At 46.5% G+C, this 18322-nt stretch overlaps 2 protein-coding genes across 5 annotated transcripts in view; one reads left to right on the forward strand and one right to left on the reverse strand.

The window, feature by feature from the left end:
- The window catches only part of FYCO1 (FYVE and coiled-coil domain containing 1), a 77769-nt gene that overhangs the window by 37308 nt on the left and 22139 nt on the right, over positions 1–18322 (forward strand). For both annotated transcript variants that reach the window (XM_011981082.1, XM_011981081.1), the window contains exon 14: positions 2994–3138. In XM_011981082.1, the coding sequence (XP_011836472.1) occupies positions 2994–3138 (145 nt within the window). The remainder of the gene's footprint in view (positions 1–2993; positions 3139–18322) is intronic.
- CXCR6 (chemokine (C-X-C motif) receptor 6) lies at positions 10034–17455 on the reverse strand. 3 transcript variants are annotated; one of them, XM_011981078.1, is made up of 2 exons: positions 17084–17455; positions 10034–11921 (listed from the first exon to the last, which is right to left on the reverse strand). In XM_011981078.1, the coding sequence occupies exons 1-2, from the start codon at positions 17210–17212 to the stop codon at positions 10869–10871; spliced, it is 1182 nt and encodes a 393-aa protein (XP_011836468.1). In that variant the 5' UTR covers positions 17213–17455; the 3' UTR covers positions 10034–10868. The 3 variants fall into 3 exon arrangements, with proteins under 3 accessions (XP_011836468.1, XP_011836469.1, XP_011836470.1); XM_011981079.1 differs by lacking the exon at positions 17084–17455 and adding an exon at positions 14845–14897; XM_011981080.1 differs by lacking the exon at positions 17084–17455 and adding an exon at positions 13227–13354.

Below are 18322 nucleotides of genomic sequence, written 5' to 3' on the forward strand. Positions count from 1 at the left end.
CTTGTTGTGGCTAGTTAGTGCTAATAAGCTGAATTCAGTGTTTTCTAAACTTTGGTATTAAAGAGGTGCTAAAATATATTACCACCAACTTGAGACTTTCATTTTGATATATTAGGATTGAAAGAGAATTGAAAAAGGAATAACTTTGTCCTGATAAGATTCAGTGTGATTTAACCTGAAGTCTATGTACCTCTTAATGCACATCCATGAAATACACTCCACGCTTTGGAGAATGCTGTCTACCAGAGCCGCAGCCTTGGTAGACAGCATAACTCTGGATAACTCTGGAGTTATCCAGAGTAACTCCAGGCTAGGAGTTGTGTCTGGAACCATCCATATCCTTCAGTCTCTTCCTGAAGTTGGCTCTTCTTTCATGTCCAAGGAGGGTGTAATCTCCTTTGTGTCCTCCCACTCAGCCCAGTGAAGGAAGTAGAGTTTGAGTTCTGCTGCTTCTGTTTTGAGCACACCCTAACAGACAGGCCTGGGCTGCCCTTCAGGGCACTGGACTTTGGATGTGGAGCACAGGGAGGCAGAGCTGAGATGGCACAGGCAGAAGTGGTTTCAGCTTGTCTCTGCTCGAGCATCATTGCCATCTGCAGTTGGTCCCTGTGAACTCCTCCTTGGCCTCTGTCTGGATGCAGGCCAGCCAGCCTTTAGAAATACTGTCCATTCCTCTTTTGTTTGAGTGGATTACCCGGTGGTTGGCAGCCCCCATTATGTTGTTGGGTACAAAGAACTGATGAGGATGGGGAGCGTACTTTGCACAGCTGTAGTTTTATCTTCAAATCTTTTGCCCATTTTAAAATGATTTTTAATACTGAATTTTGAGAGTCCTCTGTATATTCTCTATGCAAGTTCTTTGTCAGATATGTATTTTACAAGTATTTTTTTCCCAATCTATAGCTTGTCTTTATATTTTCTTTCAAAGAGCAAAAAAGTCTTCAAAGAGCAGAAGTATATCATTTTAATGAGGTCTAATGTATCAGTTTTTTTCTGTTATGTATAAATGTTTTTCTTTTTGTTGTCATGTCTAGCTTTACTTAGCCCAAGGACTCACAGACCTTCTTCTGTTGTCTCTTAGAAGTTTTATAGCTTTAGCTTATACATTTAGGTCTGTGATTCATTTTCAGTTATCTTTGTGTGTGGTGCAAGGTGTGAATAGAGGTTCATCTTTTTGTATGGTTGTCCAGTTATTTCAACACCATTGATTGAAACTGTTCTTTGTACCTTTGTCAAAAACCGACTTTATTTTTTTTTTATGCTGCCATGAGAAAGTAAGCAATTGACCTTATATGTGTGGATTTATATCTGGACTTTTATTCTATTCCATGTATCTATGTGCCTATTCTTTCACCAATACCAAACTGTTATGATGACCATAGTTTTATAAAGCATCCTAACATCACGTAGAGTGATTCCAGTTTTGTTCTTTATCAAAGTATTGGCTAGTCTAGGTTTTTTGTTTTTCTATATAAGTTTTAGAATCAGTTTGTCAATTTCTACAAAAAATCCTGGTGATATTTAAATTGAGATTGCATTGAATCTCTAGTTCAGTTTGGGGAGAATTGACATCTTAATAAAATTGACTGAGTCCATGAACATGTTGTAACTTTCTATTTATTTAAGTCTTCGGTTTATGTCAGTGGACATCATTTTAGATCCCTGTTGTCTGCTTTCCCTTCCCTGTGCCAGCTTTGCAAGGCAGATTCAGGAGGGTGGCTGGGTCTATCGAAAAAAACCAATCCCTGGCCCCTTTTTTCAGCCTATGCCTCAAGCTCTCTATTATACAGACTTGAGATAAGAAGAAGAACTTCACTTCTAAAGCAGGGCCTGTCTTAGTGGTCATGTGGCAGGTCCAGCTGGGAACTTTAAGCTCACATGAACCATTTTTCTTGCTAAACACCCCAGGAACTTTGCATGGGCTTGCCCCGACTCATTAGTGACCACAGAGTGCTCAGGTCACTTGTTTTGGTTTTTGACATTTCCTGTCTGCTCATTTTAAATTTTTGATTTATTATTTATTTATTTATTTATTTATTTATTTATTTATTTTTGAGACAGAGTCTTGCTCTGTTTCTCAGGCTGGAGTGCAATGGTATGATCTTTGCTCACTGCAACCTCTGCCTCCTGGGTTCATGTGATTCTCGTGCCTCAGCTTTCCGAGTAGCTGAGATTACAGGTGCCTGCCACCAAACCTGGCTAATTTTTGTATTTTTATTAGAGACAGGGTTTCACCACGTTGGCCAGGCTGGTATTGAACTCCTGGCCTCAAGTGATCCACCCGCCCCGGCCTCCCAAAGTGCTAGGATTACAGGCATGAGCCACCGCACCCGGTCTTTTTTTCTTTTTGCCTCAAACCTGCTCTCACATTTTTCCATGACGTGCTGGAGAGTGTTTGTGGGCAGATGACTGGTACAGGAACATTCCTACAGTGGCCTTCCTACTAAGTGGCTTGCACAGTCGGACACAAGGCCCCTGGTTGGAAACCCAGTGCCTGCTGCAAGTCCTTGAGCACTTGGAGGTTCTTTCCCACACATCAGTGGATGAAGGGAAAATGCAGGTCAGACAGACTCCTGCTTTCAAAAATACATGAATAAGTACTGCCTGTGTCTTATGGAGCAAGGATTTAGTGGCATAGAAGTGTGTTTTCTGTTATTAGGTTCTTTCTTAATAAGATTTTTCCTTCTAAATAAGGGACCTCAGAGAATATGCAAGAGGTTGAAACCTCTCTAAGCCCCTGACTTTGAGAAGTCTCTTAGGTTGTACATTCCATTTCATCTGTAAGCCTTCCTCTACTTTTTTGGAATGTCCCAGCAACCAACCATTTCTCTCAACTCTGGACAGAATAGCTGTCAGTTGAGTGACCAATTAAATTGTGCCTCAGCAGCTTGTTCTGCATAGCTGCACTCTCTCACTTTCCCAAAGGCCATTACCCAGCCTGTGCATAACAGTGTATTGTGTCTCTTCTCTCCTGATCTGCCTCTGCTGCCCAGGAGCAAATACAGACTACAGGCCACCGGACGACGCTGTGTTTGATATCATCACAGATGAAGAATTGTGCCAGATACAGGAGTCTGGCTCCTCGTTGCCTGAAACACCCACTGAAACTGATTCTCTTGACCCAAATGTGGCTGAACAGTGAGTAGAGGTCACCCCCATTTCCTGAGTGCTCATTACAGGCCTGGCCCCTGTGCTTTCTTATCAAAGGATGAGGAAAGTGAGACACTGGAAGCAGGATGGACTGTCCTTGCCTAAGGGAAGGTGCCTGAGAACAGTGCTTGCAATGGCCTTGAAGAGCATCAAGCGCTCAGAAAGTGGTCAGTGTTGAGCCTTGCAGAGAGCTCCTGGGAGATGTCAGTGGCCCCAGGTTTCAGCATCACCATTAAGGCCTGTCTTTCTTGGCTTGAGCGACTGTATTAGTTTGCTTGGGTGCTGTATAAAATACCACAGACCGGGTGGCTTAAATAACAGAAATTTACCTTCTCACAGCTCTGGAGGCTGGAATTGCAAGGTCAGGTGCTGGCAGGGCTGGTTTCCTGCAAGGTTCTTCTCCTTGGCTTGCAAATATTTGCCCCCTTGCTGCCTCTTCATGTGACTGTCCCTGTTGCATGCCCCTGGTGTGTCTCCATGTCTCTCAGTCTCCTCTTCTTATAGACACTGGTCCATTGGATTAGGGTCCACCCTAACAACATCATCTTAACTTAATCATTCCTCTACAGGCCTCATCTCCAAATGCAGTCACAGTCTGAGGTACAGGTGCTTAGGGCTTCAGCATGTGAATAATTTGGGGCATGGGGAGACAATTCAGCCTATAACAGCAACCCTTGCTGGGCCACCTTTGGCAGTTGCTCAGAGCAACATGCTGCTCTTTAAAAGCCTTGCTCTCAGGCCCTGTGCTCCTGGTCTTGCTCACCTTACCACCTACCCACCTGGCTTGCCGAGTGATGAAGGTAGAGTGTGGCTTAGTGCCAATGGAATGAAGCATGCCCTAGGGACCACAGGAGTGTAGGGGTTGGGAGAACACTGCAGGCTAATACTGTCAGGAAACGCATCAGAGCAGGGGTGTCCATTCTTTTGTCTTCCCTGGGCCACACTGGAAGAAGAATTGTCTTGGGCCACACATAAAATAAACTAACACTAACGATAGCTAATGAGCTTAAAAAAATATCGCCCTCCCCCCAGAAAAAATTTCATATCGTTTCAAGAAAGTTTATGAATTTCTGTTGGGCTACATTCAAAGTTCTGGGCGCATGCAGCCTATGGGCCATGGGTTGGCTAAGCTTGCTTCAGAGGAAGGTGTTCCAGGAAGGGAAGGCAAGGCCCAAAGTCACAGAGGAAATAGTGAGTAGGGGCTGTCTTGGGTCTTGAGTTTGGTGATTGGATTGGCTTCATCCATGAGGCTCCAGCACAGTGAGTTTAGTTCATCGTTTGGAAACGCTAACCAGATTTGGTAAGGATGCCATGAGAAATGAAGCTCAGATTTAGTTGCAATTGTCTCTGATAGATGCGTCCTCTCAGAGGTCCCTTTAGCTGCAGATAAACCCACCCAAAGTCTCAAAGTTTTAACAGTAAGAAAAATATGGACAGGCCTATTACTCTATACCCTGTGGAACCCAAGGGACTTTCCACTCACCTAGCCTGCACTTTGCCCTAGCACTGGTATTTTATGCTGCTTTTAATCAGTGACCTGGATCCACTGAACCTTCCTGACTGCTGCAAGAGTGTTGCAGCTTACACAGGCGAGCAGGCTTCCGAGGGCCAAAGCAGCCACGGCAAGGATATCCTTAAGTACTTATTCTCCCTTGGCCTTCTCATTTTTCTAGTGTAGCTATTTTTCAACAAGGTTTTCAAGGAGAGTTTTACAAGGTCAGTTTTTTAAAATATGAATTGTATAAAGTACCACCATATTAACATGTCAAGAGTTTATGACATGAGACCCATAAGAAAAGGAGGTCCTTGCTTGATGTTTCTCAGCCCCTGTTGTCCGCCTTTAGAGCAGTTTACAAAAAAGCACTGGCTGTTCAGAACCTCAAGAAAGAATTTATGTGGGTCCCAGGTCCCAGACGTTTCTTGACCCATTTTCCCTCTAGTTAAGGACATTCTATGATGCTTCTGCTTCCACATTGAGATCTGCCCAGAATTCAGAGGAAGGCTAAGACTGATCTGTCAGATTGATCATTCAGGATTTCTGCTGCATGTCTTTACTCTTCATGACGCTGCCAGTGCAAGGGACTTTGGGCTTACGTGCATCTCCACAACCCTCTGTTCCCTGACTAGAGAATGACTGAACTCACCATGTTATAGCTTCATGGATAAAGCCAGCCTGATCACCAAACTCACCAGACCCAAGATCATCTCTACTACTGTCGCTTCTGTGACTTGGGGCTTTTCCTTTCCTTGCTGGGACACCCCTCCAACCCCTGACCATGCAAGTCTGCAGCGTTCTCCCAACCCCCATGTCTCAATGGTCCCTGGGGCATGTTCCGTTCCATTAGCACTAAGCCATACTCTGCCTCCATCACCTGGAAAGCCAAGTGGGTAGATGGTAGGAGGTAAAGTGAGCAGGACCAGGAACCTGGGGGCCTGGGAGGACATTCTGGCTTGAAAGTGTCTTGCTGCCTCCTCTAGCCTGAGTGAGAAAGTGACTGTCCTACAGCTCTCTCTCTCCTCACCCCTCACCTTCCCCTGCCCAGTAGGAACAAAAACAGAAGGCATTCTGACTGCTGACAAATATGTGTGGTTTTGGTCTTGGGAAATCAGGAACTGTTCCAGGGAAAGGAAACTGCCAGTGTTCTGGTCCACGGCCACCAAGGAGGATGTGGGACTAACTGATGGGAACCTGTAATCCCTGCACTTCTGTTTGGGTGAAGACCCACCCTTCCCAGTCAGTTAAAGGCTGCATTGTCAGATACTTTTTTGTGTGCATTAGCTAGAGATAAACCCAAGCATTTCTGGAAGCTTTTTCCTACATTCTTTTTCTTCCTAAGTTTTAAGACCTAAACCGAAAACACCAAGAGTCTGAGAAAGTGTGGGAGATCTAGAGCCCTAGATTTGTGTAAGCATTCCTGGCAAGAAACTTCGGGAAAAAATAAGCAAATCCAAGGTAAGAAGGGATCCGGGAGAGATTAAACACTAAGTCCGAATTCGTGAGGAATATCTTGCCACTTGGAAGTAGTGTTGTTGAGAGTGATGCTGTTGAGCGCCTTCCTTGCACCAGCTGGTCTTACACGTGACCTCACTAGTCCCTGTGCAGCCCATCAGGGAGTGGGAATTATCTCATTTTATAGGCAAAGAAGCTGAAGCCTCAGTAGGCTGGATAACTTCTGTTGTTGGAGGTGCCAGAACTAGGCTTTGGACTCCTCCCTCCAATCCGCTGGCTTAAGATTCATTTGGAAGAGTTCAGCTCTCTTCTTTCCATCCCGTGTCCCCATTTTGCCCATCTCCCCTGCCTTCATGTTCGCTCTTTTGCACACATACACAGTTTTGGGGCTAAGGAAGTTGTTTGCCTTGCCCCTCTTCCTGGCAGAGGTGGGTCAGAAAGGGGTCCCAAAGTCCAGCCTGCCAGGGAGATGTGGCCTGATGCTGGGACCCCCTAAGCAACCTCCCAGTGGTCCCTGTGCATGGCTCAGAGCTAGAATGGTTGTGCAGAGCAGGAGCACAGCTCCTGACTTCTGGAGAAAAGATGGTATTCGTTGTAGCCCTCCAGACACACCCGTGCACACCCCCTTTTCAGTCACTCGGGCTCACCCTCCACCATCTCCCTGACCAGGTGTCCAGCAGTTCTCTGGACTGAAGCACAGAAGGAAACCAAGCTTTTGTCAGCTGGTGAACCAGGCCTGTGGGGTAAGGGCTGGCAGGGGCACTGGGCTGTGGCTCCCTCAGCATTTGCTCAGCCTCTGCCCAGTCATGGCCTCCTTGAGGCCCGGCCTCCCCCTCTAGCTACCAGATGAACAGACAGTATGGTGGTGAAGAACTCGAACTTTAGAACCAAACATGCCTGGTCTGCCACCTCCAGGCTCCATGGCTCTAGGCAGTGCAGCCCACGAACTCAGTTTCCTCCCCTCTACCGAAAAGACTCACCCTAGGGGTGTTAGGAAGATTGCATGAGAACTGTGTGTGGAGCACTGAGCCCAGTCCAGTGCCTAAAGCCTGGGAAGACTTTCATGGAGGTATGTTGCTTTCCTGATGTTGTGTCATCAGGGGCTGAGCTGTGCATGCTACCACTACCGCCTCAGTACCTTGCACTGCGCAGCCCAGGGGTCTCCTCCAAGGAAGATCCTTCAGATACCCAGATGACCCTAAGTGAGCTTAAACTCTCGCACAGAAACAATCCCTGAACCCTCAGAGCGTCTTTGCCAGTAATTGCTTCAGAACAGGCGCTTCATGGTCAGAGTGTTTAGGGGAGCTGTGGTAGATTTGTCACCCACCGGGAGATTTGACGCTTGCTATCTCAGAAACAAAATGAGAACAGGATATGGTGAATGGTTAAGGTTACAAAGCCACCTTGCACGTGGGCTTCCCCAAGATCTCTGCCTTCAGCTGAATACAGAGGTGACAGGTACCCTGTGGCTTGTCAGTGGCAGGAAACCTTCCTGGAGCCAACATTTCTGGGCAAAGAAAGGCTGTTTAGTGAAGTTGTAGTCCTAGCTCTGTTGTATGAGCTTTGGCAGGCATTAATCTGTCTGAACTAGTTTTCTCATCTGAAAATGGGGATGATAGTGCCAGGCCTCCTACAAAATGGCATTAGTTACCAGGGACCGACAGGGACTGGGCAGCTGGAAGGGGGTGCTGCTTTGAGAGCCCGTTGGAGGAGGAGGCCAGAGTGACTGCCCTGACCACTCCTGGTCCCCATCCTCTTTGTTTTGCCTCCACCCCTCCAGTAGGGGTAGCTCCAGGCTTTTCTCTTCTGTGGCACCATCTCCTCAGTCCAGAACACCCACGGAGGACACCTGGGCCCCTAGCTCTAGGTAGCCCCTAGAGTCAGTGTCATCTTGTGTTCCCCACATCTCAGATGATGTGGCCATTAGTGGCCTCTGCCATATCTCTAAAGGGGTTGGAGCCCATAAGTACTACAGCCACCCCCAGGTGTTGGGAACTTGGTAGGGAAATAGGGAAAGAGCACATCCTTTACCCTCCAACCCTGAGGCCACACCAAGGCAGTGTGTACTCAAGCAGAGCCCACACCCAGCCTGATCCCCTCCCACCAGGCCTCCAACACCATGTGCTGGTGTGGACGAGCGGAGGGGAGAGCCAAGTGGAAGGGAGAAGGGTAGGCTGAGTTTGGGAACTGGCTCTGCCCTGCACATGACCTCAGTCTCCTCTGTGGAATGGAGCCTGTACCAACAGCATCTTCTGCTTCCTGGGCTGTGGTGTGGATGGAGTGAAATCAAGACACGAAGGCCTTCTGTAATCTGCACGTGCTGTGCCAGCGTTTATTCCCCTACCCAGGGGAAGGGGTTGGAAAACTGACATCTACTCCAAAGAGTGGCAGGTAAGGGCCCAGAGGCATAGGATCAATTAGTGGCTGAGGAGGCAGGGAAGGCAAAGAAAGATTTTGCTGCTGTGCTGTTCCTGGGGCCAGGCAGGCAGGGCTTTCCTAAGCTACAAAAGGCCAGTGCAGGGACCCTGGGAGGGGGCGGGCACCTGGACAGGGAAAGTCCCACGGTCCCAGGTGGCTGCTTTTCTGTTGCTGTGGCCAGGCAGGCCCAAGCATGGTGCTCACAAGCACCCCAGGAGGGAAGGCCACCATGAGCCAATGGCATAGGTGGTGAACCAGGGCTTGGGTCAGGGGTGCTGCATCACCTGCACAGGGGTACACAGTGGTGGAGCTGTGACTGAACACTGAACACTGTCAGAGTGAGCCCAGAGCCTGCATTCTCATCACACCTTGCTGCATCTCTCCATGGGGACTCGTGGAGATGCTGCCGGGCCCCGTCTCCTGACTCTACTTCTGCCACTGTCCCTTGGGCCAGGACACTGTCAGGGAAACCAGGAACTGGTGCCCCCTCTGTCAGAAGTGTTCCATGTTAACATGAATGCACAAAGGGGGAATGACAGAAACTCTCTTTGAAAGCCACTTAAAAGATAAATGTTGCCTTGTCACCCTAAAAGGGCAGATTTTGTAGTTGAAGGAAGCACTTGGAGGTCCATGTGACCTGAGTACAGTAAAACTCTGCTTGTAGATGCGTTTAGGCATGCTTATGAAACAGTAGGAGGATCATGTGGGCTCTGAAAGGCCCAGCCTGTGCTCAGCTGTACCAGGTGCACATGGTATACCACACACCTGGAAGGCACAATATAAACCCTCCCTTGCCTCGCTAACCCACAGGGCTGACGTGGAGGGCTTCCATTTTGTGTCACCAGTTCTTGTAAGAAATAATAACTACTGCTATTTTTTGGACCTTTTCTCCCCAAATGCAAACTGTGCCAGATGTTTTACATGCAGTGTCTCAGGTATTCACACCAACCCGTAGAGGTGGTGCTGTTATGATCCGTGTTTCACCAAAAAGAAAGGAAACACGTGCTCGGAGGCTGAGTTTCGCCCAAGGTCTTACAAACTGGTGAGTGGCAGGGATTCAGCTCTGGTCTATTCAGCCCCCAAAACCACACTGTTAAGTCAGTTCTGGCCTGCCTCTCTGTGCATTCCAATTAGCTGTTGTCAGTTGGTTCTCCGTATTTGGTGAGTGATTTGGGGATACATAAGCCCAAAAAACATCTTTAAGCCTATTGAACAGACTACCAGGATTTAATAAACATGCATAAAATCTGACATTTAAAACTATGCCTCATCCTGTGACCACATTCTAGAAGTTAAACAAATGTGCCCCACACTTTAGACAGGAGGTTAGAAACCACAGTGAAAGAGCAGGGTCGTTATCACTGGTATATTCCATTTCCATGACAGAGCACAGCCCTGAAAGTTTACAATTTATTTTCCGTGCTCTGAGCCCAAAAGTAACTTTTTTGTATATTCCAAAAAAGTATATTCCAGGCACACCACATTAAAATAGAATACACCAAAGCATAAAAGTTGTTTGGAGACTTTAAAAGTTTTATTTCTTAGCTATGAAACTCATATGCTAGTAATATATAGCATATGTGTATGTGTGTGTATATACATTTACATATGTTTATATGGCAGACATTGGAAAATTTCTTTTTTAAATGAGAAAAGCCACCAAAGAAGAGTCCACTTCAGAAATGCTGCTTAGATTCATTACAGTCTTAAATGCTGTTTTGCACATTTTTCAAGCATTCCGTGGACCACTGGAATTCTCAGCCTATTCTAATTTGATTTTGCCCATTCATAGTCCCTGGTGCTAGTTATTCTGGATTAATCAAAGCAATCTGAACATCTACCTATACAAAAGTCAAGCCCCAAGGTGAAGCAGAGCCTGATCTCATTTCTGTTAGGTGCCTGGTGGTGCCAGCATTTGTTTTCACAGCTGCTCTGATCTCCACTGTTTGCCCAGTAGTCAGAAGAGCCTTCTGAGCTTGGGCACCCAGCGTGCTACCTACCACTAACAGCTTTGTTGGCTGTGCTCACCTCTTCAACCATCAGCCCCAGTCAAGGAGAACCTGAGATCATAGAAGTCACATGTCATCCCCCTTGATTTCAGCATTCTTGGAGATGGAGGAAGGAAAGTCCTTAAAAATTTTAGACCCCCTACTTGGGCTTTCGGCATGAGTGTTCAAGAAGAGAACAGTACATGTTCATGCCTGAGAAGAAGCATTCCAAACCAGTCAGAGTGTCTGATAACTTCTCCATGAGAATGCGCAAACTATAAACAAAGCCTGCCTCACCACATCAAGAGGACACAACCATGCCTTGCAAATTCCAGAGCAGCTTCTCGAAATGCTGGCAAGGCCTATAGCTGGAACATGCTGGTGGCCTCCACATTGTGGGAGGCAGAAAAAGTCTTGGAATTGTCCTCAGAAGATTTCCATTGATGTGAGACCCCAAGGTAAGGGAGACAGCCAATGTCCTTCACAAGTTTCCAGAAGTTCTTTCGAAACTTCAGGCTGACAAAGGCATAGAGCACAGGGTTAAGGCAGGCCCTCAGGTATGCGATGGCCTCTGTCACTATGATGGTGTAGTGAAAGCTGGTCATGGCATAGTACTCCCAGTGTGTGCTGCGGATGAGCTTCACGAGGTTGAAGGGTGTCTGGGTCAGCAGGAACACAGCCATCACAAGGAAGATGATCTTTAGAGATCTGTGCTTCTGGAAGCCTCCAGCATGAAGCAGTGTTTTGATTATGACTGAATAGCAGACAATCATGGCGAGCAGTGGCAAGAAGAACCCCAGTGTCATCTGAGTGGCAAGAACCACAGTGGAAATCTCCTCATCATGATAACGACATATGAGCTTGTCCAGATTAAAGACATTGCCATAGATAATTTGGGGCAAGGAAACCAGCAGGGATATCACCCAGATGAGCAAGCAGATGACCTTGCCCCAAGTCATCCTCTTGGCTTGCTGGTTGTAGGCCTTGGTGGCCTTAACCACTACAATGAAACGATCCACAGTGATGCAGGTGAGGATGAGCATGGATGTGTAGAAGTTAATAGTGTAGACGCCCAGTAAGGTCTTGCACATGACCTGGCCAAAGATCCATTCATGGATGCCTGCATAGGCCCAGAAGGGCAGAGTGCAGACAAACACCAGGTCAGCCAGGGGTAGGTTCACCAGGAACACGTCCGTCAGGCTCTGCAGCTTATGGTAGAAGATGGATATGACCAGCACCAGGGAGTTCCCCACCAGGCCACAGACAAACACCACTAGGTACATGCAGGGCAGAAAGACCTTGCTGAACTGCAGGAAGTCTTGATGCTCCTTCTGGCTGCTGTCATTGAAACTGTTGAAGAACTCATCATCTTCATAGTGATCATACTCTGCCATGGTGTCTGTTCTGATGAACACCTGTGAGTCAGAACCCAGGAATTATATTTGGGCTGAGGACGGCATTCTCTGTCTTCCTGCTGTCCCATTGACCACATTTAGGGGGCAAATAGTCATCTCCTAAACCCACCCACAAGGCTGTGTAGAAACAGCACAGTCCAGTATATTGAAGATAATCAATTCTGAGGGGAAATTGCTCAGACAGGACGAGGACTCTCCATTAGCCTGAAAATTCTCAGGATCTCACCCATGTGGGAGACAACTCATAACTGACCCCTAAGCACATTCCATAAAATCCTGTGCTCAATTATTTTGAAAGCAAAAGTCGCTTTGCTGCCAGGTGGGCACAGTGCTCTTTGGAAGAGCAACACTGATAATGGATGGTTGAGCCCGCTGATAATCTGGGTGTCAGTGGATGAGCCCACTGATAATCTGAGCTCATCAATGGGACATGCCTGTTTTCATCTCCCCCTGCCTCGCCACAGTTGCCCACCCATCCTGAGCCCCATTTCCTAATAAATTGTGAAAGCTAAAGCAAGTGTCCCTACCAGGGGGCTCTCCTATCAAGGAGACTCCTGGAGACCACAGGTGTTTGGGGATGGCAAGACTGCTCTTCCTGGGTAGGTAGTCCTTCCTGCCTTTACTTCCCCTCAATTGCATAGATTTTCAAAGGCTATTAATGGGGAAACAAGGGATAGAAAAGCCCACAGCTGCCCAACACTTTGGCTGAGCTGGCTTCATGGATAAAGCACTGGGTGGTTCTCACTTCCCAACTAAACTTTCCCCTTCATCATCTAACACAGTTTATGGCATTCCACCATCAGAGTCTCATTTCCTGAAGACTTCTGAGCAAGAAGTCTCTTAAAAGGTAGATTTCCCCAAAGCAGAACCTTGCCTTAGCTCCTGTGATTGGCAGGTTAGGACTTAGGGGCCTCATTTAACAAGCAGAAGACCCAATTGAAATGGGGTGCCAGATGGGCTATCTTTCTTACCCAGGGCACCAGCCCTTCATGATGTCACTTCTCTCTGACCCTTCCCTCTGCCCTGTGACCCTGCCAAAGACCACAGACAGGACAAGGGATCATGTAACCTATGGTGTGGGAGCAGGGGCCGCTGCAGCAACATCAGCCCATGGGTGCGAAGCCTGCCCTTGCTACTGACCTGCAGATACTCAACATGCAGCAGCTCGTTTCCAGTGACCTAGAACTATGTCTGGCCAGCACCTCAAGAAGATGTATGAAGAAGAGCAGGTGTTTGGACAGAATCTCTGCCAGCAAAGTCAAAATATTGCCTGACCAGACAAGGGCATATAAGCAATGAGGTTACCTTTCCTAATCCACTCAAAAACACTTCTGTCCCTGATGTTGAGTCCTGAATGGGAGCAGTGTCTCCAATGCTGCTGCTTGCCTCTGTCTTTCCAGGGGCCAAAGTGCCCTTTCTCTCTAGCAAGGAAGGATGCTGCCTTTGGGCTAAGACTGCTTAATAACAATCCTTGCCCTTACACCACAATTGTTAGATCTCTAAGGGTGATAGGTCAGCCAGTAGACATTCTGCCCCCAACAAGCTCTCTGGGGCACTATATTAAGTAGGTCAGATGATGCGTTTGTGTCATTGACTCACAGGGGCAAAAACATATTTTTTCGTCATTTAAAATATGAAACAGGTGACTTTGCTCTTAAGAGTAGTGTCCAGCTCCCCATTATTGCTTGACTCGCTCTTGCCTTTTTTTGGTATCCTCCTGTTCCAGCTTTTACTGGTCCCTTATGCTGCCATTACACATTTCATCAAAGGACCTGTGCAAATTCATGTGTAATAATTGGTAAACTTTGATGTATAATAATTGGTAAACAGGTTGGGCCTGGACAGTGCTGTGCAAATAGAGTATTTAAAATTACTTCTCCTTCTAGGCGAACTAAAAACATTTATCTTCTATAATCAAAATCCTATTTTGTTTTCTGAAAATTAAAAAAAAACTACAACTTTGGAAATAGTGTAAAAGTCTGATAATGATGAAGCAAATTATAACTCAAACATAAAATAGAATATGACTTAAATGTTTAGGAAGTATTTTTACTGATTTTGGAAAATGCAGTACTCTTAGTTAAATTGCTAAGAACAGTGTAAACAAAGTAAGTATGCAAAATAAGTATTAGCTATTACTATTACAACAAATAGATGTCAAAAGGATATAAAATTAATTGTGATTCATAAACTTTTTTGACCATAAACTCCTTTGAGAATCTCCTAAAAACTGCAGATCTTTTCTCAGAAATAATGTATACACACACACACACACACACACACACACAAATACCCCTGCAATTCTGGGAGTCCATGAACCCCTTGAATCCCTCTGCCATGTATTATGTGGGCCTTCATTTAAGAGTTCATGATAAACTACGTGATTTTTGACTGACCATACTTTTAGAAACTTGGAAAAAATGATCACATTTTATTAACAGTTGGCCTCCAGCTGGTGGAATTATGGGTGACTTATTTCTTCCTTTTTTAAAAATAGTTTTCAAAGTTTCTACAGTAGCATATTGATTTATATTGAAAAAATAACATAAATGATAATCTGAGAAAACAGCCTGTCTTATGCAAAAGAAATGAAAACAGATTATCCATTGAGCAAATATAGACAATAACTAGATCCTCCTTATCTCCCTGGGTGGGTCTGACTATGCCATTACTAGCAGTACGGTCAGTCTACAAGCACTAACTGTGTGCCTGGAAACATGTTCAGTAGTTTTCATGTTTCTCCAGTTTAACCCACACAGTAGCAAATGGCAGTGATGTAATTTGAACTAAGAGCCCCTGAGCTCCATAGCCTGGCATTGTGCACTGTGCCCTACTACAGACAGGAATCAGAGAATACCAACAATACCTGGGGTTAGTCCTCCCTGTCTTCTTTTCAATGTAAAGAGTAAGACAAATGACTCACCAGCAGAGGTGCTTTGCCGGTTTGTTCCACAGATGAGCTTGTCGTGAAGCAAGGTCTGCCTCTACTTTTGTGATGTGGTTCGTTTCCGCTGAACATTTTTTAAGAGCCCTCAGCTGGTTACTATAAAAGACCCACCCCCTACTCCCATCCTTCAGATCAGAATCCATATGACCAACCCGCCCCTGTGTAGTGCGTGGGTCAGAGATGGGTGGGTTACTCTGATACCCCACACCTCCTTCATTCTGCTTTGGGGCTGATTCTTCTGTCAGGGCCTGACAGGGCTTTATTCACAAACTAAAGGGGAACAATAAGGAGGTTTGGCTCTGGCCATCCACCAAAGATGGTGGCATTTGTACCTTAAAATTACTTCATTCGCTAGTCAGACATCTTTTTGGAACAGTTGGGGTCTGGGCCAATGCTAAGTCCATGGCATGGGCTGGGTTCTGTGTGCACATGCAGCTCCAGCATATGTGATAGCTGTTAAGCCCCATAGCAGCCCTGCAGTCGATATTATCCTTCCTTTATAGATGAGAACACTGAGGACCATAGCCAAAATAACAGCCCTCAGTGCACACAACTAGAAACTGGCAAATCGAAGATACACACTCAGGTCTCTGTCATTACCAGACCAATCAACAGGATGAGGATGAGTCTGCCAGAGGGCCTGGTGCAGCACTCCCTCCTAAGCCCACACCACTCAGGCACCTCAGCAAGCAGTGCCCACCCACCCTGCCTAGCCTGGCTGGAATCATCTGGTTTCCTTGGGCTACCCTCTACTCTTGGAATTCCCCAGATGTTGACTACTTTGATCTCAGTACAGTTCTAGTTGTCAGTCTCCATGATCTAACATTACTGACCCTTCTGGGAAATAACGCTGGAAGGCAGGAATTAGAGGCATGTCAGCCTGGGTCACATGCCCCAGTGCCTCCTCGTGGAGAGGGTACTAGGGAGAGGCATGTACTCCGATGTCTGCTTTCCCAGAAGCAGCTGCCCTCTTGTGGAGGTGCCTGGCCTCCCTTCTCTGGCTCTGCACTACCATTCAGGTTGCTTCTCTCCAATGCTTTTGCTCTCTCCCACCTCCTAGGCAAACCTCATGTGGCTCTTCCTAAGGGCAAATGTCAAGCTTTGGGAGCACGGACCAGGAGCAACCTCAGGATCCAGAGACTAACACTCAGTTCTACCGCAAGCCTGGCCCTATGCTGGATGCTTCTATGTACAGCCATCTAATCCTAGTCACTTACAGATAGGCAAACTGAAGACTAGAGAGATTAACCCACTTGCCCAAGAACACACATCCCCAGCAGTCACCCAGGACTGTCAGGCTGCAAAGCCAGTGCTTCCTGCCCTGCTCTGAGTATGGAGCTATGCCAGGGGGCCCGGAAAAAGATCTGAAGAGCTCTAATAGGTGTGCAGGCATTTTTTTGAATGAATTCGTTCAGACTGTCCTTTCTACCAAACTGGTACAAATGAGTGAGGTGTTCCTTATGGGCATGAACCATGAGGCCACATAGACTACACACCGATGGACAGATGGATGTAGGGAATGGTAGACAAATGAATAGAACAGACTGAGCCAAATATGCACCTGTCTTCCTGAAAGAGACCTTTCAAGGCAGGGTGGCAATTTAAAGTAACCCTGCCTGACATTTAGGAATCTTTCAGCTTTGAGAGCTGAGTTTTACCCAGGGACGAGCCAACCATGCCATTCAAGACAGGTCCACAGGGCAGTGTTAGAATGGCCTGAGCCTTGTCAAGCACCCTTGGCCGTGCTCTTCTCAGCAAGCCTTTCTACTCCATGAGGACAAACAAACCAGCATCTGGGGCCCTCCATGGCTGTGTGTACGTGTCAATATGGGGATATGTGTATTTGAGAAAGCATGGCTTGTTTATCATGGCCATTCTTTAATAGAAACTTCTCTATAGTACAAAAGACTTGCACCTATATTTGAGGGGCTGAGCCACTCGCAGGTTTGGGGATAAAATTTTATTTTAATCGCTGTACAAAGCGCCTTTTACTATCTGGCAATTTGTAGTGTTAATTGTTTTAAGGGCATTACTTTTATTTGAAACAAAACTTTAAACTTGCTAAGGGTGAGAACCCAATCATATATGTCTTAGATTTCCCCAGAAATACCTAAACCTTTTCTAAATAAAATTGAGGGAAGAGTAAAAGGGAAGTGGCAGACATACCTGCTGCAGATTTATCTTGGAAGTCAGACTGTTGGCCTGCTCTCCTTACCTGAAGACCTGGCAGAGCTGTTAAGTTATCAGTTCCAGGATCCAGGGATGAGACATTTACTGCTGTTGGCAAGGCATTGGTGAATGATGGGCTGTGATCCACAGAAAAGTAACCTAACCAGCCAGGCATGGCAGTGGGCACCTATAGTCCCAGTACTCAGGAGGCTAAGATGAAAGGATCATTTGAAGCCCAGGAGTTTGAGGCCAGCCTGGGCAACATAACCAGCAGACCTGTACCCCTGCAAGCCACTAGGATGAGCTGAGAGATCAACTGGCAGGAGCAAAGCCACTATAGTTGGGAGGAATTGTTCTGGAGGAACAGTTTTTCTATAGGCAGGAGAGCAGGAGAAGGAAACCGGATACAGGGTTTGACTACCTCCAGCAGAAGAAGGTGAGTTATAGAAGTGTCTTACCACTAGAGAATGTGTCTGAGTCACGTGGCACCAAAGTATGTTAGCAGCAGCAAATCCATACGGGTCTGCAGCAACTCGAGTCTTGCCTCCTTGGAGGAAAGAATTTGGTCAAGGGGCAGAGGTAGGTTTAAGGCAGAGGGGGAAACTGAGGCAAGTTTTAGAGCAGGAGTGAAGGTTTATTAAAAAGTTTTAGAGCAGGAACAAATGGAAGTAAAGTATACTTGGAAGAGAGCCAAGCAGGTGACCTGAGAGATCCAAGTGCCCCGTCGGGCCCTTGACTTGAGGTTTTATACATTGGCATGGTTTCCAGGGTTTGTGTTTCTTCTCCTCTGACTCTTTCCTTGGAGCAGGCTGTCTGCAGGCGTGGTGGCTTGCCAGCACTTGGGAGGGGCTGCATGCTCAGTGTGTCTACTGGAGGTGTATGCATGCTCACTTGAGGTATTTTTCCCTTATCAGTCGTTTCTAGAGGAAGGTCATATACCGGTTAAACTCTGCCATTTTGCCTCTTAATGTGCATGCTTGAGCCCACTCGCCCAACTCCTGAGATCTTAGGAAGCTGCTGATTACCCGCTACAGATGTTTTCTATCTATTGGGAGACTCTTTCTCTGGCTCTGGCTGCAACCAGTTATTTTACAGAGACAGCTTAACAATTGCCTGACCATTACTTGACAGTCACATGACATTCCTGGGGGAGGGGGGCCCTCTCCTGCCCTGCTCATGCCTGCTTAGCTACCTACTCTAACACTAGGAATTTATAAGCAATGGATTAGCAAAGTAAAATCAAGTTAATACAATAATAATAATTTGATAGCAAAACTAAAATATA

Source organism: Mandrillus leucophaeus, unplaced genomic scaffold (genome assembly GCF_000951045.1).
Source record: "Mandrillus leucophaeus isolate KB7577 unplaced genomic scaffold, Mleu.le_1.0 Scaffold22, whole genome shotgun sequence".
NCBI classification, from domain to species: domain Eukaryota; kingdom Metazoa; phylum Chordata; class Mammalia; order Primates; family Cercopithecidae; genus Mandrillus; species Mandrillus leucophaeus.